The following is a 25,611-nucleotide window of genomic DNA, read 5'->3' as shown; positions in this document are numbered from 1 at the left end:
ATATGGGTGTGTTACTGGTGAGGAATGGCAAGGAAGGAGCCCTGGGAATAGAGGTAGAGACCAGATTATGAAAGGTCTTGTGTTCTAAGGTGTTAAATGTTTTGAATTCTGTTTCATAATATATGTCTCTCAAGGTTATTGAAAATTTGTTTTGAAAACCCTGATCCTTTTTAAGTAGCTATTTTTAATATAAAAGATAGCTATATACATAGAATATTGTTTCCCACAGAGTTTAAGATCCTCTATCATATATGCATCATTGTGTATTTTTGCACCTGTGCAATTTTGTTCCTCCTGCTCCTTTTGCTTGGGTTGTCTTTCCTCTCAAAAAAAAAAAAAAAAATGAAGCCACCAGAATTAGCTGGCCTTTGGTTATGATTGTTGTCTTGCATCCCGTAAGTGCTAAAAATTTTGTCCTATAGTGCTCACAGCAACCCTTCAGGTTTTGTATGATTCCCCACTTTATAGAAGGATAAAATAAAAAACAGAGAGGTTTGTTCTTGGCCATACAATGAGGTTTTTTTGTTTGTTTTTTTAAGGGCTGCACCCACGGCATATGGCAGTCCCCAGGCTAGGGGCTGAATGGGAGCTGCAGCTCCATGGGGTCTGAGCCACGTCTGTGATCTACAAGCTCATGGCAATGCCAGATCCTTAACCCACAGAGTGAGGCCAGGGATTGAACCTGTAGCCTCATGGATACTAGTTGGCTTCTTTACCTCTGAGCCACAGTGGGAACTCCTATGATATGACTTATTAAATCAGTTTTTTTGTGGACACATATAAGTAAATTATGGATTTAAATTCAATTTTCTGCCAATTCCTACATATATGATGCTGTAGCAACTCAAACTGGGTCATTTTTCTGCTAAAAGTCCTTGAGATAATGCACAAGTGGCAAGATCTAATTAATCTAGCTTCTCTTTGAAGAGATCTAGGCAGGGGAAATGGTAAGATGCTATTACTGTAATGGTCCAAGCAGTAGAAATAGAGAGAAGTGAGTAATCATTATGGGGTACATGGTGAGGATTTTATCTGCTCCCATTCATTATAATATTTTTCAAAGAAGGACTCTGCCTTCATTGTTTAAGTATTACTTCTTTCTTACAGTGAGCATAAGTTAATATTTGAACAGTTTGTGTTGGAGATGTATCATTTGGTCTTTGCAGAATGCTGCTATGTTTGTTACAAACCTGGGAGCCCACCTTGTGTGATGTGGTGGGACCTGAAGTCAAGATGCCCTTGTTTGTGTCCTGACTCAGACACTTACTAGCTGTATTCACTGGACATGTTCCATGATCCTCTGTTGCCCATTTCTGTATTTCTTATACTGGGGTACAGGTAATGCTAAAAGGCTACACAAAACTCGAAGAGGAATCTTACTCTACCCAGTGATTTGGAGGGAAAGTAATCTTTCTGTTATATAACAATCCTGGCTAAATGGCTGGATTTGAAACAATGACAAGAAAAATTGTATTTTTTTATATATATAATGATTTTTATTTTTTTCCATTATAGCTTGTTTACAGGGATTGTATTTGATATGTTCTAAAAGTATTTAAACAGAATAGTTTCATTTTAAAATTTTATTTTATATTTTATTTTTTAGCTGACATAATAATATTGAGAGATTTTTATAGAGTCGGCGCCTTTGTGGATGAAATGATAAAATGTCTGGGAATTACTTCCAATGATTTAGGGCACTGGTGGGAGCTGCAAGTTTACATGAAACAAGACTGATAATTTTTAAAGCTGAGTGATGACATGTGGATGTTCATCACACAATTCTCTTTTTATTCATTTGAAATATTTAATAATAAAAAGTTAAAAAGAATCCTAATAAAATGGCTTTAAAACCTCAAAAAAAAAAAAAAGATTTAAAAAATAGAAAATGTAAGAGTTCCTGTCTTGGCTTGGTGGTAACGAACCCGACTAGTACCCATGAGGACACAGGTGCAATCCCTGGCCTCACTCATTGGGTTAAGGATCAAGCATTGCCAGCAGCTTTGGTGTAGGTTCCCAGATACAGCTTGGATCCTGCTTTGCTGTGGCTGTGGTGTAGGCCAGCAGCTGCAGCTCTAATTCAACCCCCAGTCTGGGAATTTCTTTTGGGAACTTCCTCAGGTGCAGCCCTAAAAAGACCAAAAAGATCAATAAATAAAATAAAATAGAAAACATGAAACCTCAAATACATTTCAGATCCATAGTTTCCCCTTAATTTATGTCCAGGATTCAGAGAAATGAGGGTTCATTGTCTCTTACCATGGAGATAGATGAGGTAGAAATGTTGGAGAAGTAGTGATCATTTGACCCACAGCTTGGTTGGCTTTTAACAAGAGACCATTGTAATGCTAACATTCTAAGTTTTTTGGAAGGACAAAGTAGATCCTGAATTTGTAAGGGTTTTGAAAACTCTGAAGTGTGTATAAGAGCATAGTAAATTATTGTTATTATACATAATAAAAAGAAAGGAATCTGTGCTTTATAAAGATATGTTAATCATGACTCAATAAAATGAGTCATGGCTGGGATACCAAAGCATCTGCAAGTTCTTAAAAAAGACACATGTAAGGTATATCCATGGTTTTCCTGTCCTTATAAAATTTCACCTTCCCAGGAGCAGGAATTAGATTTGTCTCTTTTGTTTGTGATAGTATTCCCAATGCCTAGAACACTCTGTAGCATATCACATATGCTCAGTAAATATTTGTTGAATAAATGAATTAGTAAAAGGATTCTCAGAGCAATCATTTCTATTATTAATGAGGACAGTGACCTCTGCTACTTGCTCTGAGGAGCAGAGGTGGACCACAAATGAACTGCAAGAATTCCTTTTGTTTATATTCTAGCAGCCTGAATCATGTCAAAGATAAAGAAAATCAGACTCTAGTTTAAGCGGTAAAGACAGATTTTAATCAGTAATAAGCTATTGCAATAGGGAAGAAAGTCCAGGGTGAATTGAACTCAACTTTGATTTGTGCACAGGTGACCGGACATTCTAAAAGGAGGCTGAGGGAGTAGGAAGGAGGACAGTGGGGGCTTGAGTAGAATCAGGAAAGTGGAAATTTACAAAAAGCAGGATGTTAGTCCATATGAATCCTATCTGAATTCGTTAACCAGCTCTCACTAAAGTTAGGTTTCTGTTCTCCCACAGAGACTGGGGAGACCAGGGCCTACCTGCATTCAGGCACTGGCTAGAACAAACCATTCTTTTGGCAGCTCTGAGCTTTCCCATGTTGACACTTAAACGGGCTGGAGTCATTAGGGAGCGGTTAGGAACTAGTGCAAGTGTTTGTTAATTTTTTTTATTTCTAATATGAAGGGGTGCAGTGGATGACTTTATTTGTGTAATTGTCTGCAGTGTTTATAGGCCCTGGTTGAAATCTAATCAAGAAAAGTTCTCAGAGGAGCCTGACTAGAATTTGTGCAAGGAGAGAACCTTTATCTACGTCCTCCTTTGCTTTTCTTTGGAAACCAACCTAGCTTTGGCCCTTACAGTTTTACCTCTCTTGAGGTAAAAAACACAAAAAGACAAATTCAAAATAAATAGAACTTGCCTCCCCAAAGCCTATAGCAGAGTGAGTTCATTTCCTACTCTTTGCCTCAACTTTCCCTTAACTCCACTAAAGATCTTTCCCGAGAATATCCCTTCAAAGCAGGAGGCAGCCCTAAGTCTATTTTTGCCAAATTAGTTGATTAGGAGATGAAATATGAAGAAAGGAAGAGGATCCAAGAGGAGAAGTCATCCAAGACAGGGCACAAAAGCGTTTCAGTCCCCTCTGTAGATACTGCCCCTGTTGGCATGGTGGCCCAAATTGTTGTCCTAGATCAATGTCTTAACTTTTCTTCCACTGGGACAAAGATTTTGGAAAAGTTTGACCCCTTCCTAGAAGTCAGGGACCATAATAAACAGAGACAAAAAGAAGACAAAAGATAATAGACATGGAAGGTCTTTGAATTCTTAGGGGCTGTAACCTGAATCTCTTGTTATTTAGATGGAGACCTGGTTGTAGAATTGTACTGTTGACAATGGCGTTTGACCTTTGATTTCTGTGTAAGTTGCAGGATGCTTCTGGTAGTAAATGAAATTACTTTGAAACCTCTCTGTGCCTAAGGTGTTTCCTTGGCATAGAAGAGAGAAGAAATAATTTTTCATCTGTCAACTTGCTTGAGAGAATGACTTGTTAAATTAGAGAGTTCGTTTTGGTTTTCACCTTGGCTGGATTCCCTACGCCTATTTGTCACCAAGGGTTATACTGCCAAGGTGTCAATGAAACAGGAAAACCATGCTGCTCCCTTCATTACCCTCTCTTCAACCGCTTGCACATGCTTATTAAGAGAGGCAAGGGATATTTCTATCAACAGCAAATGTCCGAGAAGATGGTTTAATTCTAAGACATCTCCTTGTTTTCCTGAAGCTGGGTTCTTCCATTTATTTCCATCCTATCCTCCATCTGTCACCAGTCATATTCTCACACTGGAAGTACAAGCTCAGTCCCACAAAGGTGTAAAGGAATCATGTAAAGATGAAAATGGACAAGGTCGTTGAAAGTATTTAATACAGATCCTATCTTTTATTAAAGAGAAAACTGAAGCCTCCAAAGGACAAGGGTTGTTCCACGAGATTCTAATTTAACACCTGTTTGTGCATGTCTAAGTTAGTGAAAGACACTGTAATAGGTGCTGTGGGAAACACAAAGACAAATAAAAGCAGACTATTATTCTGAATACATAAGGAAGATAGAAAATTATATTCCCCAGCTAAGCATACACGGTAACATAAAAGACATATAGTTAACATAAAAGTAAAGGGCAGGGGATTACTCTTTTCATTTGAGGGTGGAATTTTGGTGAAGAGATTTAGACATAAAATGATTATAACAATAGAATGTGGGTAGCCCAGTATTAGGCATTTAGTAATTTGTAAAAAGATCTCTGTTTCTACTTCCTCGTGATTCAGATGCAACTCTCACACATTCCACCCTCCCACCTATAAGCAGTTGTATAAAAACATAAATCTAGGGTTGTTGGCATCTATACGGTACCCTCTCTGTGCGGTAAAATTCTCTTTGGATAGTATTTCAATATTTGTAGATTTTTTCATTTATTCTCTCCACTGGCCAGAATTGTACTGGTTTTAAACAGATGTAATTACTAGTAAAAAAAAAAAAAGCATGACATTCACGGTGGACAGCAAGCCAACTTGGTTAACTTAAAAGACTATTCTGCTTGTGTTCCACTCTTGTTTTCTTACCTAGAAGGAACTGTTTTCTTTCTCTGCAGTGAAACACCTAAATTTGTACAACTTGTAAAAATGTAGTCAGTGATGAAAGCAAGTTGTAGAGTGTCAGAAAATTATATTCTTTTGATATTAGTCACTTAATATGTCAGGTTTACTGATTAGGGCTCAGAAAGAGTTTGAAGTATTAGCATTTCTGGGTTTGGCTGGCCAAAGTGCTGATCATATCCATGAGAATTTATGTAAGAATTCAAAATTCAGTGAGGGGAGTTCCTATCATGGCTCAATGGTAACAAACCCAATTAGTATCCATGAGGACACAGGTTCAATCCTTGGCCTTGCTCAATGGGTTAAGGATCTGGTGTTGCTATGAGCTGTGGTGCAGGTCACAAAAGTGGCTTGGATGTGGCATTGCTGTGGCTGTGGTGTAGGCCAGCAGCTGTAGCTCCAATTCGACCCTTGGCCTGGGGACTTCTATATGCCACAGGTACAGCCCTAGAAAAAAGACAAAAAAAAAAAAAATTCAAGTGGAAATCCCTTAGTAAACATATGAAGGTATGGGCTGGCTGCAAATGAGAGCTCAGGTATATAGTGAAGAGATGGAACAGTGAAATTCATGAGACAAGATGAACTCCATGAGAGAGAAAATAATGTGAACAAGAACAATAAGAGCAGCTAATCATTTTGAAACGATTCCTACATGATAATCATTGTATTATGTGCTTACACAAATTACCAAGTTATCCTAGGGTGTATGTTTTATGTACATTTTTCAAATGAAAGGACTAAGACTCAGAGACTTAGGTGAATTTTCCAGATGTTGGGTAATAAGTTCCAGGGATGGGGCTGGGATGCAGTTGGCTTACTTCCCCCCATTTGCCTGAATTTTCCCAGTTTTAGCACTGAAATTCACCTATCTCAGGGATCCCTTGGGTCTAGGCCAAACTGGGACATAAGGTCGTGTTACCTTGCATCCACAGCTATTCCAAAGCTTAAGCTTTAAATTGGTATCTTATATGACTCCCACTGAGGAGAAGGAGAAGCAAAGACCAGAAATGGAATCTTAGAAAATGTTAATAACTTAAAAAATGGGAGGAGACTCTAAGGACCATACTAATAGGACTGTATCTGTATCTGTATTATTTGCCCTTTTCATCCCCAATCTCTAGTACTATTGTCTAGCACAGAGTAGATGCCCAAAAAGTATATTAAATTAGTTAAGTGATTGATGATTAATTATTAGTGATGGGATAAATGAAGAGGTGATGAATAGGGCAATATTATATCCCACAAGGGTCAAGAAGAGAGCTCTTAGACTGAAATAATCAATAACAACATTTAAGTAAAGGGTGATGTTTTGCAAACCTTCAGGATTTAGGCTCTGAAGAGAGGATCATATGGAAGTTTGCAAACATTTAGGAGGATGAAGATGCATACAGGAGGGAGCTTCTAGCTGTAGATACTAGGAAAGAAGACCTGGATCTAGGGAGGAGATAAGGAAAAAGTAAGCTGAGACAAGGTATTTTTTTCCTTTGGTCAAAGAAAGTCTGTCCAGTTAAAGGAAAATGGGGAAACTCGACAGAGAATAATACAGTTATACACTGATCAATAAGAAACACCACAGGGGCAACTTTCTTCTTAACTCAAGAAGGGTTGGAGGCTGGAACTACAAAGACTGAAGAGTTAACTCTTCCTAAGAGACACTTGATAGCACCCCAAAAAGACTAAGCTATAGCTCACTGATCTCTTTTTGCAGTCTTTACCTTTCAGGCTGAACTTCTCACATTTTGTTCAATTGAGATGCGTTTGAGCCCCTCACTATGCTAGTGGATGTCTTCTGATGTGTCCTGAATGTGTCAGCCCCACCACGATAGTCTGTGCTCTAAAGGGAACATTATATTTGAGTGTGGTGTGACAGGCGCACATAACATATGGCTGTCACCTCTCTTGTTCTGGGCCTGAAACTTCTGTATTTAAAATTTCATTAGCTTTGTATTTTGCAAGCCATCTCAGATTGTCTCTACTTATTTCTTTCACTTAATTTGCTGATGTGCAGTATGTGTATTTTCCCCTGTAGTTTTCTCTCTGCCACTGTAAGAGAAGAAACCCTGCTTTAGCTATAGGAGAAGCATCTGTGCTCTATCTTGTCTTTCATTAATAAACCCCCGAGGTCTGTTCTCATTTCCAGGCCACTAATGTCTGGTAATGATTTCCAAGTCACAACACACAGCTGGGTATTCAAACCCCAGGTTAAATTTTGTTTTCTGACATATCACCTGTTTGGAGTTTGAAAGTAAGTCTGGATGTGATGTGTAAGTTTTTAAAGGAGGAAGGATATGGGATAATAAAAAAGATCACTCCTTGACCTAACTGCTACCAAACCACTGGAAAAAAAAAAAAAAATGTTTCCCTTGATCTCTGAGATCAACCTGTAGAAATTTCAGCTCCTGAGGCAGGTACCATTACAGTTGTTATGCTATTAAAATTTCTGCAGAGCAGCTTTTCTTGAAGGCTAGGAAAATTGTTTGAGGCTAGTTTGGGATCAGTTTGATTGCTGCTGATATAAAAATCTCTGAATTGTATATATATTTTTAACATGCACAAGTAACCTAAGAAGTTTAAATTAAAGAACAAAGCAGATTGTCTAGGCACAACTAGACTTTTTTAAGCAAAATTGAGTACAATAATAACAGCTTTCAGAAACTGTGAAAATGTCAATGAAAGAAAATTAGTTCTAATGTAAGCCTAGCCATGGGATTTTATTGAAAATGTTCTCATCCTAGCATGGAGCATTGAAATAATGAATTTACAAGGAGAAATACAAGGAAATCAGAGAAAGCCATTCTTTACAATAAGAAAAAAACAAGTACATTTTAATGATTATAGATTTGAATGTGGAATATTTTGCCTGATTTTTGTTTCATTGCCTCTTTGTCATTGGAGGCCTGTCTGATGATTTGGGTAAGTATCATGGGTGAATGTCTTTGTGTTTGCTCAGCAGAGAACAACAGTAGCAATATGTAAATAGGGTGCCTCTTCCCTTTGAATGCCTTGGGATATGTATAATAGATTAAGTTGGCTTTGTGCAGAGCAAACAGGTCTGTATTACCAAGAATATGAATAATGTTGGTTTCCATAATTGCTAACATCTGGCTTTCCATAAATCTGTTAAATTGCATGGAAGCAGAATTAGATTTCTGTGTCACAAGTAAAGCAATTACATGGAACTCTGTAGGCAATATGGTCCTATATTCAGCTGTGAAATCCTTTCATTCTGGAGCAGCAAAAACAAATCCAGGCTTTGCACCTTGTTTTTACTATGCACCCTAGGTGTGTTCATCTTAATACTCAGGTTTCTTAATTTATGAGAGGAAATCACACCCAATATGTTTGCAACTTTGTAAAATGCAAAATAACCAAATGTTTTTTTAAAAAAACATATTCTAAGCGGAAATTAATTGCCAGTTTAGAAATTGTTTTAAGGAAGACCATAAATTAATGATCCTTTTGTAGCCACTGGTTGTGGATCTGTTGAAATTAATCTTCCAGATAATTCTGGAGTGATTTGTTGATGAGTCTTCCTCTGTCTTTGTCCCCTCAAGCATTTGATAGGACATTAGAATGAAGAGAGAAGAGGGAAGTTGACCTTCCTATTTCGGCACGGTTAAGATTTTCTGTATTTATTGTACTTTGAACTAGACCCAAGAGATTTCTCAGATGAAAACTCAACAGTTAAATGTGTTCCCTAAAGGGAAGGGTTGTGGTGTGCCTTACATTTATTGAACACTGCAAAGACCACCTTTGGGGAGATTAGGCTTAATAATAGTATTGGTCTATAAATTTCTTAGATTTAAGTAAATTAAGTTAAATACAATGGACATCCACAGTATATTTTGTTTCCCTTGGTACTAAGAAGAGAAAAAGGAAAAAGATTCACTCCTTCCCCTCAAGCAGCTCACCATCTATCTATGAAGCTGTGGATATATTAAATATGTAACTCCTGAGAGATGAATGCAAAGAGAGTACTGTGTATAAGGTACAGGAAAGAAAAAAGTGGCGACTCTCTTGTAGAATGAGGGATGGTGATGCTTGGACTTGATTTTGAAAAGCACATAGGAGAGAAGATCACATAGGAAAGGAGGTGCTTACCTTATCAGTTAACTAATTTATACTTGACTCATTCCACATAGGCTAATAAACAGTTGAGATGAGGCAGATGAGAGGACTCCCAAAATAAGAAAAGGCACATTCCAAGGTACAGGCACAGGAAACATTATGGCCTGTTTTTAAGTTACCCATTGCTTTTGAAGAGAAAGAGGAAGAGACAGAGGCAACAACTGAAGTGTTTGTATTTTCTGTTATAAACATCAGAGAACCACTGAGAAATGGCAAGCAGAGGAAGGACATGGACAGATTGGCTTTTTAGAATACCACTACCCTGCGTAAGGTATTTAGAGCAGTGATTTTCATCTGGCTGAACAGAGTCCAGAGATCTGAATCCTAATTTGCACCAATTAAATCACTTACTAGCAGTAGTGAGCATGGGCACCAATACTTTTTAAATAAAGTCTCTTCAAATATTTCTAATTTGCCCACTATCAAAAACAATGGATTTGTGTGAGAAGTGGCTGGAGTCATTTAAGACCAGATAGGAAATTAATTCAATAGTCCTGGTGATAAATATGAAGATCTGAGCTGAGTTCAAAGAAATCTGAATATAACTTTTATGACTATATATGTGATGAGCCACCTACCGATCAACCTACCTCTATCTATCTATCTAATCTGTGCTACTATCTATATCTCCTAGACACACAAACCAGATTATAAATGTGATGAGAGAAGTATAAGACTGAATGTTTTAGTTGCTACTTTCAGCAAAAACTGGGGAATGAGAATAATGCAAACATATCACTTTAGTATTGTTCCAAGGTAGTATGTACTTAAACAATAAGCCATATCCAACCATAATTGCAATGAGTGTTCAGGGATGGTGACTGATTTCTGGAATCATATTAGGAGATGTTTAACGGAGGAGGTAGATCTTGAACTTGGTCTTAATCATTTACATTCATTAAATCAAGAAAAAAATTGATGACTTATTATGTTATCTACATTTGCAAAAGACCGTAGATTGGGTGGGTATTGGATCTCTCTTCTATACAGGAGATAAATGAGGGTGAGAGAGGCTAAATTTAAAAATAAATAAGGAGCTTGGTTTCAAACATGGGTCACCTGGCTTGCACATTCAGTGATACTTTTAATTGGAAATAATTAGAGTAGTAGGAGGATGAGAGAGGCTTCTAGATGGGAGCACCCTATGGTCATTTGTGTTGAGAACAGCATGGCCATGACCAGGAATAGTGAAGAGGTAACTTAGATCTGATTGTGGTTGATCTGGAATCTAGGCATCATAATTTTGGGTCATTTCTATAGTTTTCAAAGGAGGAATAATATTCATTAACTAAATGTTTTGATCGAGGCTACAATTGGTAGGAGAGAGACAAGAAATAAATAAATCTTGGAGTGAACTAGCTTCTAGAAATACAATTGGAATATCTTAATGTCTGCTGTGATGTACTGCTGCTGTGAAGCCAATTGTTATACCAATATAGTGCATGCAGCCGTAAGGGAGATAGGTCATTTGCTTCTCATTAAGTCACAATGGTTTAAAATTTTTTAAATTTTTATTAAGGTATAGGTGATTTACAATGTTCCTTCAGTTTCTGCTGTACAGCAAAGTGACCCAGCCACCCATACACACGCATTCTTTTTTTTTATTTTACATCAGGTTCTAACCCAAGAGACTGGATACAGTTCCCTGTGCTGTACAGCAGGACACCATCACCCATCTGTTCTAAATTTAACAGTCTGCATCCAGCAACCCCAAACTCCCCGTCAGTCCCCCTCTCTCCCCACTTCCCTCTGGCAAACACATGTCTGCCCTCCATGTCCATGATCTATTTCTGTTTTGTATCTAGACCATTTGTCCTGTATTTTAGACTCCACATGTAAGTGATATCATATATTTGTCTTTTGCTTTCTGACTTACTAAACTTAGTATGAGAGTCTCTAGTTCTATCCATGTTGCTACAAATGGCATTATTATTATTTTTTTTGTCTTTTTGGGGCCACACCCATGGCATATGGAGGTTCCCAGGCTAGGGGTCAAATTCGAGCTGTAGCTGCTGGCCTACACCACAGCCATAGCAATGCAGGATCCGAGCCGTGTCTGAGACCTACACCACAGCTCATGGCAATGCCGGATTCTTAACCCATTGAATGAGGCCAGGGATTGAACCCACATCCTCCTGGTTGCTAGTCGGGTTCATTAATCTCTGAGGCACGCCAGGAACTCCATTTTGTTCTTTTTATGGCTAAGTAGTATTCCACTGTCTATCTGTACCACATCTTCTTAATCCATTTTTCTGTCAATGGACATTCAGGTTGTTTCCATCTCTTGGCTATTATGAATAGTGCTGCAATGAACATAAGGTTGCATGTATTTTTCAATGAAAGTTTTTTTCCAGATATATGCCCAGGAATGGGATTGCTGAATCATATGTAGTTCTATAGTTAGTTTTCTGAGACATTTAATACTGATTTCCATAGTGGTTGTACCAATTTATATTCCCACCAACAGTGGAAGGAGGGTTCTCTTTTCTCTACATCCTCTCCAGCATTTGTTGTTTGTTGACTTGTTAATCATGGCCACTCTAACTAGTGTGAGGTGGCACCCCATTTTAGTTTTGATTTGCATTTCTCTAATAATTAGTGATGTTGAGCATTTTTTCATGTGCCTGCTGGTCATCTGTATGTCTTCAGAGAAATGTCTGTTTAGGTCTGCCCATTTTTCTGTTAGGTCATTTTTTGTTGTTGTTGTTGAGTTGTGTGAGTTGTTCATATATTTTGGAGATTAAACCTTTGTCTGTGGAATCATTTGCAAAGATTTTCTCCCATTCTGTGTTTTGTCTTTTTTTTTTAATGGCTTCCTTTGCTCTGCAGAAGCTTTTGAGTATAATTAGGTCCCATTGGTTCATTTTTGTCTTTATTATCTTATTCTAGGAGGTGGATCAAACAAGATGTTGCTGTGATATATGTCAAAGTGCCTTCTGCCTATGTTTTCCTCTATGGGTTTTATTGTATCTTACATTTAGGTCTTTAATCCATTTTGAGTTTGTTTTTGTATATGGTGTTTGAGAATATTCTAATTTCCTTCTTTTTTCTTTTTCTTTTTAGGGCTGCACCCATGCATATGGAAGTTCCCTGGCTAGGGGTCGAATCAGAGCTACAGCTGCTGGCCTACATCACAGCCACAGCAACACCAGATCCAAGCTGCATCTGGGACCTACACCACAGAATATTCTCATTCTCTTACATGTGGCTGTCCAATTTTCCTAGCACCATTTATTTAAGAGGCTGTCTTTTCTCCACTGTATGTTCTTGCCTCCTTTGTCATAGATTAGTTGACCATAGGTGTTTAGGTTTATTTCTGGGCTTTCTGTTCTGTTCCATTGATCTATAGTTCTGTTTTTGAGCCAGTACCATACTGTTTTGATCACTATAGCTTTGTAGTATAGTCTGAGGCCAGGGGGCCTGATTCCTCCAGTTCCGTTTTTTCTTTATAATATTGCTTTAACTATTCCAGGTCTTTTGTTTTTCCACACAAATTTTAAAATGTTTCATTCTATTCTGTATAGAATGTCATTGGTAATTTGATAGGCATTGCACTGCATCTGTAGATTTCCTTAGGTAGTTATTTTGACATTGATTTTTTTTAATCCAGGAGCATGGTATATATTTCCATCTATTTGTGTCATCTTTCATTTCTTTCATCACCATCTTACAGTTTTCAGAGTGCAGGTCTTTTGTCTCTTTAGGAAGATTTATTCCTAGGGATTTTATTCTTTTGGATGTGATGGTAAATGATATGGTTTCCCTAATTTCTCTTTAGGGCTTTACCAGTTCTCTCGCAGTGTCTTTAGGATTTTCTAGGTATAATGTCATGTGATCTGCAAACAGTGGTAGTTTTAGTTCTTTTCCAATTTGGATTCCTTTTATTTTTTTCTACTCCGATTGCCATGGCTAGGACTTCACAAACTCTGTTGCATAACAGTAGTGAAAGGAGACATCTTTGTCTTGTTCTTTATCTTACTGGAAATGCTTTCAGTTTTTCACTACTGAGAATGTTTGCTGTAGTTTTCCATATGCAGCTTTTATTATATTGAGATAGTTCCCCTCTGTGCCCACTCTCTGGAGAGTTTTTATCAGGAATGGATGTTGAATTTTGTCAAAAGCTTTTTCTGCATCTAATAGGATGATTATATGGTTTTTATTTTCCAGTTTGATGAGGTATATCACATTGATAGGTTTGTGGATATTGAAAATCCTACTTGATCATGTTGTATGGTCTTTTTAATATATATTTTGATGCAGTTTGCTAATACTTTGTTGAAGATTTTTGCATCTATGTTCTTCAGTGATATTGGCCTGCAATTTTCTTTTTTCATGGTATCTTTGTCTGGTTTTGGTATCAGGGTGATGGTGGCTTCATAGAATGAGCTTGGGATTCTAGCAAACTTTGCGTAATCATATCATTCTCAGAATTTCAGCTAAAAATACGGAAGAGGAGTTCCCGTCGTGGCACAGTGCTTAACGAATCCGACTAGGAATCATGAGGTTGCGGGTTCTGTCCCTGCCCTTGCTCAGTGGGTTAATGATCCGGCACTGCCGTGAGCTGTGGTGTAGGTTGCAGACTCGGCTCGGATCCAGCGTTGCTGTGGCCCTGATGTAGGCCGGTGGCTACAGCTCCGACTGGACCCCTAGCCTGGGAACCTCCATATGCCGCTGGAGCGGCCCAAGAAATAGCAAAAAATAAAAAATAAAAATATGGAAGAGGATACACATAAGACTTTATTTTAAAAAATGAGTTGCAGTGTCTAGAGGGAAAATTAGTTGAAAGTAGGTAAAACCACAGAATATTCTAGTCTGCTGAAAGAAGATTTCAGACCTTCAATTGGTACACTATGGTGGAAAGAACTCTAGCTCACCAGTCAGAAGGCCCAGAACACAATCTTTGCTCTGACAGATACTAACTGTGGGAACACTTAGCCATCTCTGTAACTTAATTTCTTCTTTTGTAAACTAAAAATAACTATTTCCACCTCTCAATTATAAGGCATGTCTTGTGAAAAAGATCTTTGAAACCATATATACATAGTTTCATGTATAAACCAGACATGGTTTATATATGAAAGTAGCAAAATCAATATGCCTTTGGGTACTTAATTTCTTTGAGCACTTTAGAGAAAATGCTACTAACAATTTTTTTAAGTTAGTTTCATACTTCTTAACCAAGTGCATATAATCATATACATATTTATCATAAAATTTAGGATAAAGAATCAGTTAATTTATACTGTTCTTATTGTAAACCAACACAGGGGTTAAGTCTACCAATCCATAGCCTACCATTTCTATACCAACAGTTATCTATATATGTACTGCTGTTTTCCATCTTATCATTTTCACAAGGACAGTGTCTTATATGTCATTGTCAACATTTATAGCACCAGTGTGTAAAGAACCTTGTGCATAGCAGACTTTTCGTAAAAATGTGTTAGAATCAAAATTGTCATCTGAAAGATATTTGCAGGACTTGGCAGTAGATTACTCAGTGGAGAAGAAAAATGACCTGATAGACAAATGGCCAGTGTCTTCAAATAGCTTAAATATTGTTACAGATGAGAAAAATTAAGTAGACTTTTCCCAAGTGGTCTGAGAACTAGTACCAATAAGCAGAATTTACTGGATAATATATTTTATTTCCATTTAAGGAAGACACATATAAAAGAGTTATTCGAAGATAGAATTGGCTGCCTTGTGAAATAATAGATTGTCTGCAGGGAAAAGACTCAAATCAAGGCTGGACAGCTATGTGTTTGAGATGTTAAGGTCACCCAGGCTTTGAATGTCAGGGAGGACTACTGAATTTATGTTTTTCTTACATACCTGCTGTCAATGAAAAACAGCAAAATATATATGCCTTTCATCAGCATCCATGCCAGACCCTAACTGGAGCTCTGAGATGTTTTTTTGTGTGGGCAAAAATGCTGCTGGCCATTAAGGTGGTGAGTTTTTGATGAGGCAAAGCATCCTCCAAGAATAATTCCCTCTTCTTTCAGCCTTGGCCCCAGGATCTAGGGGCAGTCTAATTGCCACAGGGTTGCCCTAATTTCCCACTTGTTCCTACCCAGGGGCTAATCTATTCACACCTTTTCTAAAAGACCCAGATCTCCATGGGGTGTATCTACACTGCTAATGAATTAGGAGTATTTATGGCCTCTGGATGCTGTAGTTCTTGAGAATATCCTAAAACCAGTTCAGAATTGCTACAGGATAATTTAGCAATTAGAGTCTGACTGTTTTAGGTTTGGATCCCAGACTCATCACTATTAGCTATATGACATTGGTATGTTATCAAACCTGTATGAGTCTCAGCTCAATTATTTGGCAAATAGATATAAGAAAAGATTCTCCTACACAGAGCTGCCTTGCAGAGTAAATGAGAGAATGCATGTGAACAGCATAGCATAGTATTTGGCACAAGATAAAAACTCAATATTAACTAGTACTATTGTGATTATTACTTTCTAATAATCATCTTGACTGGAGTCTAAAGCTCCATACTTTCTTTATTGCAGATATTGATGAATGTGCCTTAAGAACTCATACCTGTTGGAATGATTCTGCTTGCATCAACCTGGCAGGGGGCTTTGACTGCCTCTGTCCCTCTGGGCCCTCCTGCTCTGGTGACTGCCCCCACGAAGGAGGATTGAAGCGAAATGGGCAGGTGTGGACTTTGAAAGAAGACAGGTGTTCTGTCTGTTCCTGCAAGGTGAGGCTGATTTGGTGCAGCAGAAATTGTCACTATTTCTTCTCTCCCTCCCCCTTTTTTCTCCCTCTCCATCTCTTTCTGCAGCTTGTTGACCCATAGGTCTCTTGTGGTTCCTGAAAAGATGTCTGTTCTAATATGCACTACAACTAATGATGATGCTGAGTGGCAGGCACACCTGCTGGGAATGAAAAGTGAGGTGTGGGGTGGCAAAGGGACTGCAGAGCACAGAGGGAGCAGGGCAGAGAAGTCAATGTTAGTCCCTCCACTGAGAGCTGGCAGTGCCTTTAAGATTGGTTGGGTGAGAGCCTTAATGAGCCCTCATTCCACACTTCTACAACTAGCTCTTTCCCTGAAATGATCACCTACATGAACTTGCTCACTTTTCTGGTGACGTCATCCAGAAAAGCAAAGCTCAGAGGTTTGCTTGCAGTGGTCAGAGACAGTGGACTTCCATTCTGGACACGTGTTAATGACAGTACTAGGCCATCTGGTAAGTGGTGTCTTCCTTGTCATTCTTAGTGCTGGGCTATTCCTAATATTAAGTTGTTTGAAAGTGTGTTTAATGCTTACAAAAATAAAATTCTGTCATTGACTAGTTTTGCTTTATGCTTTGCAAAATGGGCCTATTAAATTGTTTGATTTCATTGTACTTTATTTCTTCTTTTGTTGATCTTATCTATTCATTTTCCTTTGATATTGCTTTCCTGCAGCTCTTACAAAGTATTTTTATGTCTGTTGGGATGGGACTGTTTAATCTTTGGTTTTATGGGCATGGGAATCATGAGAAGTTACTTGTTTAGTAGCCTTGTAAAGAGCTGGTCTCCTGATAAATTCAAAGTGCTCCCTGGAAACAGAGTAGAAATGAACCTTGAAAAGTCACCCAATTAAATCACCTGCCTTCAGATCTGTTACACCTCCAATAGACCCAGGAGCACCTATTTAGGAGAGCTGTACTACCAAGTATTTAGATCATTACCCCATAACATCCATTTTTTAATAAATTTTATTGGGGTATAGTTGACTTACACTGTTGTGTTAATTTTAGGTGTACAGCAAAGTGAATCAGCCATGTATATGTGTGTGTGTGTGTGTGTGTGTGTGTGTATATATATATATATATATATATATATACATATACATATATTTCTTTCTCTCTCTGTGCTATCAGAGAATATTGAATGTTTCCCTGTGCTATATATGGCAGGTCCTGGTTACCCATCGATTTTGTATATAGTAATAGGTATATGCCAATCCCAGCCTCCCAATCCATCCCTCCTCCCAACATTTACCCTTTGGTAAACATAGTTTGGTTTTGAAATCTTTGAGTCTGTTTCTGTTTCATGAATAAGTTCTTTTGTGTAATTTTTATCAGAATCCACATATTAGTGATCTAATATGGTATCTGTGCTTATCTGACTTATTTCACTTAGTATATGATAATCTCTAGGTCCATGCTGGTTGCTGCAAATGGCATCACTCTTTTTATGTCTGAGTAATATTCTATTGAAAGTACGTACCACATCTTTTTTATCCAGTCCTCTGCTGATGGACAATTAGGTTGCTTCTGTGTCTTTGTTATTGTAAATATTACTGCAAAGAACATTCGGGTGCATGTATCCTTTATAAGTATGTTTCTTCCAGGTATATACCCCAAAGTGGGACCACTGGATTGTATGGTAGTTCTATATTTAGTTTTTTAAGGAACTTTCTCACTATGCTCCACAGTGGTTGTAACAACCTACATTCATACAACATGTAAGAGGGTTCCCTCTTCTCCACACCTTCCCCAACATGTATTGTTTGTAGACTTTTTGATGATGACCATTCTGACTAGTGTGAGGTGATACCTCTTTGTAGTTTTGGTTTGCATTTCTCTAATTAGTGATGTTGAGTATCTTTTTGGCCATTTGTCTGTAGTATTTGGATAAATGTCTAGATGTTCTGAACATTTTTGATTGAGTTGTTTGCTTTTTGATATAAAAGTGTATGTGATGACTGCATATTTTGGAGATTAACCTCTTGTCATTTGCTTCGTTTGCAAAGATTTGTGTGGAAACCCATATTTCCCTTATACATAAACCTAGTTCCACATCCCCAAACTTAGATCCACTGTCTCTAGTTATTAAAGCCTTCCTATATTCCAAGCACCCTATAATTTAAAAACAACATCCCACTTAATATAGCACAACTATGAAAGATGGGGGAAACTGAGTGTCTAAGGTTTAGGGCAAGTAATATGCACTAAATATCATAAGCTATAAATGTTTAAGCTGGGGTATGAATTCTACTTGCACCAAATTTTAGCTTTTTTCATCTTGCTACATTTCCTGTAACACTCTACAAACGATATCTGTTGATATTTATAAAACCAATTAAGCAATCAGTCAATCCAACTTGACTGAGCATCAATTCATTACAATGTTATTGTGAATAGAAATTTGCCTCAAGAAGTTTTCAAGTTACTAAGTACAATATTTTTCCATGTGGCACTAATTCAGAGCAAAAACTTTTAAGTAAAAGCTTGCGGGTTAAAAGTTGAGAAGGACTTATGAAGAAGGCTGCAATTAGGTCTCCATTCAGCAAGCAAAATGAAGATTAATTCTTTTACTAGTTCTTTTCTAGAAAATACTACTTTTATAAACTTTTGAAGAGGATCACAACATGACCCCAAATCCTTTTTTAGGCTTTATAGATTCCCAGTACCTGGAATAGGCAAGAGACTTGCCTGTTGAGTCTTGATCAGTATGAAAGTGAAATCTATTTCTCTATTATTGTTTTATTTTAGCCCATGATAAAGCAGGGCACTTACCAATCATTAAAATTTTTCCAAAGTTTCATTAATTGTGCTAATAACCCAAGCAGGCTAAATTGATTTATTCTGCTTTGACTCCTAAAGTCTGTCTCTCTAAAGACTTCTGGGAATTAGATTGACATTGACACAGGAAAGGAATAATTCCTGTCATTTCCCTTCGTTAATATAATGTTCCTCCACCACTAGTGCACCCCTTTATGAATAAAATGCTGGGCCAAGTTCTTTACGTAGGCCTTTTTAAAAGTAATTAATCATTAATAGGATAGGTTGTAGAGGGGGAGGAGATCTGGCTTTAGGAGCTGAATTAAGAACCCTGAATCAAATAATTTTTTTCCTTTTTTTTTTTTTCTTTTCTCTTCTTGCTTTTTTAGGGCTGAACCCATGGCATATGGAAGTTCCCAGGCTAAAGGTCGAATCAGAGCTACAGCTGCTTACCTATGCCACAGCTCAGGGCAGCTCCAGTTCCTCAACCCACTGAGTAAGGCCAGGGATCAAACGCACATGCTCACAGATAGTGGGATTCGTTTCCACAGCACCACAACAGACACTCCCTCAAATTCTGTAGATCATCCTCAAAAAATGAACCTATTTCTGATGCTCTGTTTCCATTATTTTAATTTGTTAAGTATTCTATTCTGATTTGACGAAAAGACCTCCAGTACTTAAGCATCCAAATGGACTTTTATAATGGCATTGTGTTAGAGTCTAGGAAGTAGATTTCAAGTCGTATAGCGTTGTGGTCAGAAAAGATGCTTGATATGATTTAAATTTTCTTAAAGTTACCGAGGTTGGATTTGTAGCCCATGATGTGATCAATCTTAGAGAATGCTCCATGTGCACTTGAGAAGAATGTGGATTCTGTTGCTTTTGGATGGAATGTCCTATAAGTGAAGTCCATCTGGTTTAATGCTTCATTCAGGGCCTGTGCTTCCTTATTGATTTTCTGTCTGGATGATCTTTCCATTGCTGTAAGTGGAGTGTTAAAGTCCCCCACTATCATTGTGTTATTGTTGATTTGTCCTTTTAAGGTTGTTAGCAGTTGCCTTATATATTGTGGTGAATCTTTGTTGGGTGCTTTGATATTTAAAATTGTTACATCTTCTTCTTGGATTGATCCTTATGTAGTGACCTTCCTTGTCCCTTAAAATATTCTTCATTTTAAAGACTATTTTGTCTGATATGAGTATTGCTACTCCAGATTTCTTTTGATTCCCGTTGGCATATTTTCTTCCATCCTCTAACTTTCTATTTGTATGTGTCCCTAGAAGTGAAGTGGGTCTCTTGAGGACAGCATATACATGGTCTTGTTTTTGTATCCATTCAGCCAGTCTATGTCTTTTGGTTGGGGTGTTTAGTCCATTAACATTTAAGGTAATTATTGATGTGTATGTTCTTTTTGCCATTTTATTAATTGCTTTGGATTTGTTTTTCTTGCTCTTTTTTCTTCCCTTCTTCTCTTGTTCTCTCCTCTTGTGGTTTGATGACTATCTTTAGTGTTGTATTTGAGTTGATTTTTCTTTGTGTATCAATTGTAGATTTTTGGTTTGCAGTTATTCTGAAGTTTTGATGTAAGACTCTCTATATAGATACATGAGATTGTTTTAAGTTGTTGTTCTCTTAACTGCAAGTGCATCTCCAGTGTCCTGCATTTGTACCCACCTCTTCTCACGATTTCTGATTGTGGTGGCATAATTGTGCGTGGATGATTTTGTATCTTTACTGTATCTGTACCTTTACTGGTGAGCCTTGTCACTTATGGTATTTTTGTTTCCTTTAGTATTTGTTGTAAGGTTGGTTTAGTGTTGCTGAATTCTCTCAGCTTTTGCTTATCTGTGAAGGTTTTGATTTTTCCTTCAAGTCTGAATGAGAGCATCGCTGGGTAAAGTAATCTTGGTTGGAGGTTTTTTCCTTTTATCACGTTAAGTATATCATGCCACTCCCTTCTGGACTGCAGAGTTTCTGATGGAAAATCTGCCAATAGCCTTATTGGGGTTCCCTTGTATGTTATTTGTTTCTTTTCCCTAGCTGCTTTCAAGATTCTGTCTTTGTCTTTAATTTTGGTCAGTTTGATTAATATGTGTCTCAGGATATTCCTCCTTGGTGTTTTTTTATATGGTACTCATTGTGCTTTATGGATTTGAGTGAGTGGTTCCTTTCCCATGTTAGGGAAATTTTTGCCTATTACCTCTTTGAATAATTCTTCTGTCCCTTTCTCTCTTCTCCTTCTGGCACCCCTTTAATATGGATGTTGGTGCATTTAATGTTGTCCCAGAGTTCTCTGAGACTCTCATTTGTTTTTAATCTTTTTTCTCTTTTAAGTTCCACATCCATAATTTCCACTAATCTGTCCTCCACCATGCTTATTCATTCTTCTGCCTCCTGTATTCTGCTGTTAGCTGCTTCTAGTGAATTTTTTATTTCAGTTATTGTATTTTGCATCTCTTCTTGTTTAAGTTTTGTATCTTGTATCTCTTTGCTCATTGTTTCCTGTAAGTTATCCATCTTTGCCTCCAGTTTATTTCCAATGTCTTGCATTATCTTTAGCATCAACAGTCTAAAGTCTTTTTCCTGGAGGATGAGAATCTCCTGATCACTTAGCTGATTTTCTGGGGTTTTTCCTTTCTCCCCCATCTGAGTTATAGTTCTCTGTCTTTTCATTTTTATAGGTTTTTGGCATGGTGACCTTTTCATAGATAATAGAGTTGTAGCCTCTCTTACATCTGGTGTCTGCCCCCCTTGTGGCTGAAGTCCGTATAGGGGCTTGCTGTAGGCTTCCTGATGGGAGGGACTTATGCCTGCCCATTGGTAGGTGGAGCTGATTCCTATACCTCTGGTGGATGGGGCTTAGTCTCTGGATGGGATTAGAGGCAGCTGTGTGCCTGGGGGGTCTTTAGGCAGCCTGTTTACTGAGGGGTGGGGCTGTGATCCCACCTAGATTGTTGTTTGCCCTGAGGCTTCTCAGCACTGATGGGTGGAGCCAGATTTTCCCAAAATTGCCACCTCCAGAGAAAGGCATGCTGCTGAATATTCCCAAGAGCTTTGCTTCCAATGTCCTTCCCTCAAAACACAAGCCACATTCACCCCTGTTTTCCCAGGATGTCCCCCAAGAAGTACAGTCAGGTTTGACCCAGATTCCTATGGAGACTTTGCTTTGCCCTGCGACCCAGTGCACTTGAAAGTCTGTGTGTACCTTTTAAGAATGGGGTCTCCATTTCCCCTAGTCCCATGGAGCTCCTGCACATAAGCCCCACTGGCCTTCATGCCAGATACTCCAGGGGCTCTTTCTCCCAGTGCCAGATCCCCACACATGGGAGTTTGATGTGGGGCTCAGAACTTTCACTCCTGTAGGTGAGTCTCTGTGAACCAGTTACTTTCCAGTCTGTGGGGCTTCCCACCCAGGAGGTATGCGTTGCTTATATCATGTAATCACCCCTCCTGCCTCTTGACGTGGCCTCCTGTTTTTCTTCTGGAGTAGGATAACTTTTTGAAAGTTTCTGGTCCATTTGGTTGAAGATGGCTCAGCCTTTAGTTGGAAATTTTGTTGTTTTCAGGAGAGAAGTTGAGCTCCAGTCCTTCTATTCTGACATCTTAATCCCATCTCTGAGGCTTTGAACTAGAATCAAGATGAATCATACTCTTGATATTTCAAATTCAAATAAAAACAAATCACACAAGAGCAACACAGAAGCCAACAAAGGGTCAAGGTGTACTATTCAAAGAAGCAAAATCAATTTCTTTCCCCTTTGAGAATCAGTGTATTAGGTTAGCTAATGTTTCATGCCAATTGAAAAAGAGGCCTTGAAACATGCCCACAGCTGAGTGAAGGTTGACAATAATAAGCTGGGCCAGTGTAAATAGATTTGGGCTTTGTTTAGATGCCATTTGCTCCCTTGACAGTGATTTTGTACACCTTATACCACATAGTTAATTAGGCACAGAATGATTGCTGAACTGTTTGGAACCCATATTCCTCCAGCAGTATCCAGATCACAGAAACCCAGAGTGAAAAATGGTTCTCTTTCTGGGCTAGATCCCTAAATCTTATTTATGGCCTAACTTCTTTTTGTAGATAGCCATCTGTGGCTTTTCCTTTCATAAATTTGTCTAGGGCTTTAGGGAGACATCTTTATTTTCTATCTGTGCTACATGGGAAGATAGACAGGTCTCAGGTTTATTAGTTTCTTGGAAATGCAGCATTTTAGTATGAGTCATGGCATTTATATTGGAGATCATGGAGATGAATGGGGAAGTGGATACACAGTTATCCACCTGTCATGCCATGGTAGGGTCATGGGCAATTTTATTTGCTGTGGGAACACAGAAAGGGGAAGTATGCTCAGTTCTGGAAGGATGCAAAAAGGAATAGAGAATGACTTAACAGAGAAGGTGACCTTTGAATAAAACCTTAAAGGATGAGACATTTAGCCAAGCAGAGATGTGGGAATATGAATACCAAACAGAGGGAATATTAAGAGTAAGATGTATAAGTATGAGAATAATATTGTGTTAAAGGAAGTATGAAGTTAATTATGGCATGAGAATATCAGGAGCAAGAAAAGATTGGGAAAGGTATAACTGGTGATGAGCCAGTAGAGATAGGCTGGGGATGGAGCCAGGCCTTGGAAGTTAGACTTGAACCTGTGAGCAGATAAGGATCATGAGAAACTTTTCATTTAGGATTAGTGTGGCCTAATCATGGTGTGATTGACAGCATGATGGACAGGCAGGGGAGACTGAAGCTAAAAGGAGAGATAGCACTTAAGCTGAAGTAAAGGTAAGAGCCTGAAAGAGCAGGCATATTCACACTGGGTTATGTGGAATGACTGGCCAAAGGGGACCTACTGTATAGCACAGGGAACTCTACCCAGTATTCTGTGATAATCTGTGTGGGAAAAGAGTCTGGAAGAGAATGGATGTGTGTACATGTATAACTGAATCCCTTTGTTGTACAGCAGAAATGATCACAACATGGCAAATTAACTATAATTCAATAAAACATTAAAAAATGAACAAAAATAAAATTCTACCACTAAAAACAAGAGGAATAGAGAAGTAAGATAACATGGAAGATAACACATAATTAAAATGATGGGTCCTGGAGTTCCCATCGTAGCTCAGTGGAAATGATTCTGACTAGTATCCATGAGGCTGCAGGTTTGGTCCCTGGCATCTATCAGTGGGTTAAGGATCCGGTTTTGCCATGAGCTGTGGTGTGGGTCACAGATGCAGCTTGGATCCCGAGTTGCTGTGGCTGTGGCGTAGGCCAGCAGCTACAGCTCTGATTTGACCCCTAGCCTGGGAACCTCCATAGGTTTTAGGGCCATGGGTGTGGCCCTAAAAGATATACATACATACATACATAAAGTGAGCAAAACAGAAGCTTCAGAGTGGCATGTTGGAGACATTGCTGCCTATTTTCTTGGTGAAAAGAATTTAGGTGCCAGTGACAAGATAAGAGAGCCAGGATTTGCAGGTTAGGCTTATACATACTTATTAGATAATCTAGATTTACTCTTATATCAACATCTTTGCCTATCGCTACTACTATCGTTAGTAGCTGGAAAATCCAGTGGGAGAAAGAGCAAATGTGCAAATGCCAGATTTCACTTCTGTGCTGCATTCAGGGTATTTTTTTAAAAATTTTTTTAATTAAAAAGAAAGGTGAGTTAAAAAGAAAAACATCCGTCCTGATATATAACACTGAATTCCCAAGCAAAAACAAGTCTTGAGTTTGGAATTACAGAGATGGGTAGGGAAACGGATGCCGTAACCAGTCAATCACAACATCGTATTAAAGTCAGGGCCAAATAGTCATGGCCACATAGAAGCTGAGTAAAGTGTGGGAGACTTGCAGAAAGATTGTCTGGAATACTGGCCATTTGACCTAGCCTCATATAAGCCTTTGCCCAGAGACTGAGGAATGTGGCCATAGCAGGGAAACTAAAGGGTCCATGCTGTTCCTTCAGGTAGGATACAATAACCCTCTCTGCAGGGAACTCCCAGTAAAATAGCCTGCTACTCTAGGTTTGGCATACACTCTGAGAGTGAAGAACAGGGCTGAGTCAGTCTGTGTCTGGGGCCAGAGCTGATATTAACTTTCTGGAATCCTGCCTTCTACTCATAAAAATGCTTTTCTTTGCTCTCAGAACTTAACCAGCACCATTATCAATACCTTCCTATCTAGGGTGTTCTTGATGACAGAATTTGGCTGTGCAAGCCCCAAGATTATGTTTCCCTTTCTCCCTGCTCCCCAATTTTATTTTTATTTATCCATTAATAATAATATTTTCTTGCGCGGAATTCTTGGTTTTAGAAATATTTAGTTGTAGAAAATCCATAGGGCAAAAATGTGAGATGTTGCACTATGTGTGTCTTTTTATTTTACTGATGTATAATTGATTTAAAATATTAGTTTCAGTTGTACAACTGATTCAATGTTTATACATTATACTCTGTTTAAAGTTATTATAAAATAACGACTATATTTCCCTGTGCTGTAACTTTGTTGCTTATATATTTTATACATAGTAGTTTGGATTTTTTAATTCCATATCACTATGTGCCACCTGCCTCCCTCCACTGGTAACCACTAGTTTGCTGTTAATATCTGTGAGTCTGTTTTGGTTTTGTTACACTCATTTGTTTGTTTTAGCTTTAGATTCCATA

General features: G+C 38.2%; 1 protein-coding gene across 4 annotated transcripts in view; it reads left to right on the top strand.

The window, feature by feature from the left end:
- NELL1 (neural EGFL like 1) overlaps positions 1 to 25,611 on the top strand; it is a 945,441-nt gene that overhangs the window by 886,085 nt on the left and 33,745 nt on the right. For all 4 annotated transcript variants that reach the window (XM_021085298.1, XM_021085297.1, XM_021085300.1 and 1 more), the window contains one exon: positions 15,940 to 16,133. In XM_021085298.1, coding sequence (XP_020940957.1) covers positions 15,940 to 16,133 — 194 coding nt within the window. The remainder of the gene's footprint in view (positions 1 to 15,939; positions 16,134 to 25,611) is intronic.

This window comes from Sus scrofa, chromosome 2 (genome assembly GCF_000003025.6).
Source record: "Sus scrofa isolate TJ Tabasco breed Duroc chromosome 2, Sscrofa11.1, whole genome shotgun sequence".
Taxonomy (NCBI): Eukaryota; Metazoa; Chordata; class Mammalia; order Artiodactyla; family Suidae; genus Sus; species Sus scrofa.
Note: the sequence above shows the minus strand (reverse complement) of the source record. Positions and strands in the feature narration are given on the sequence as shown.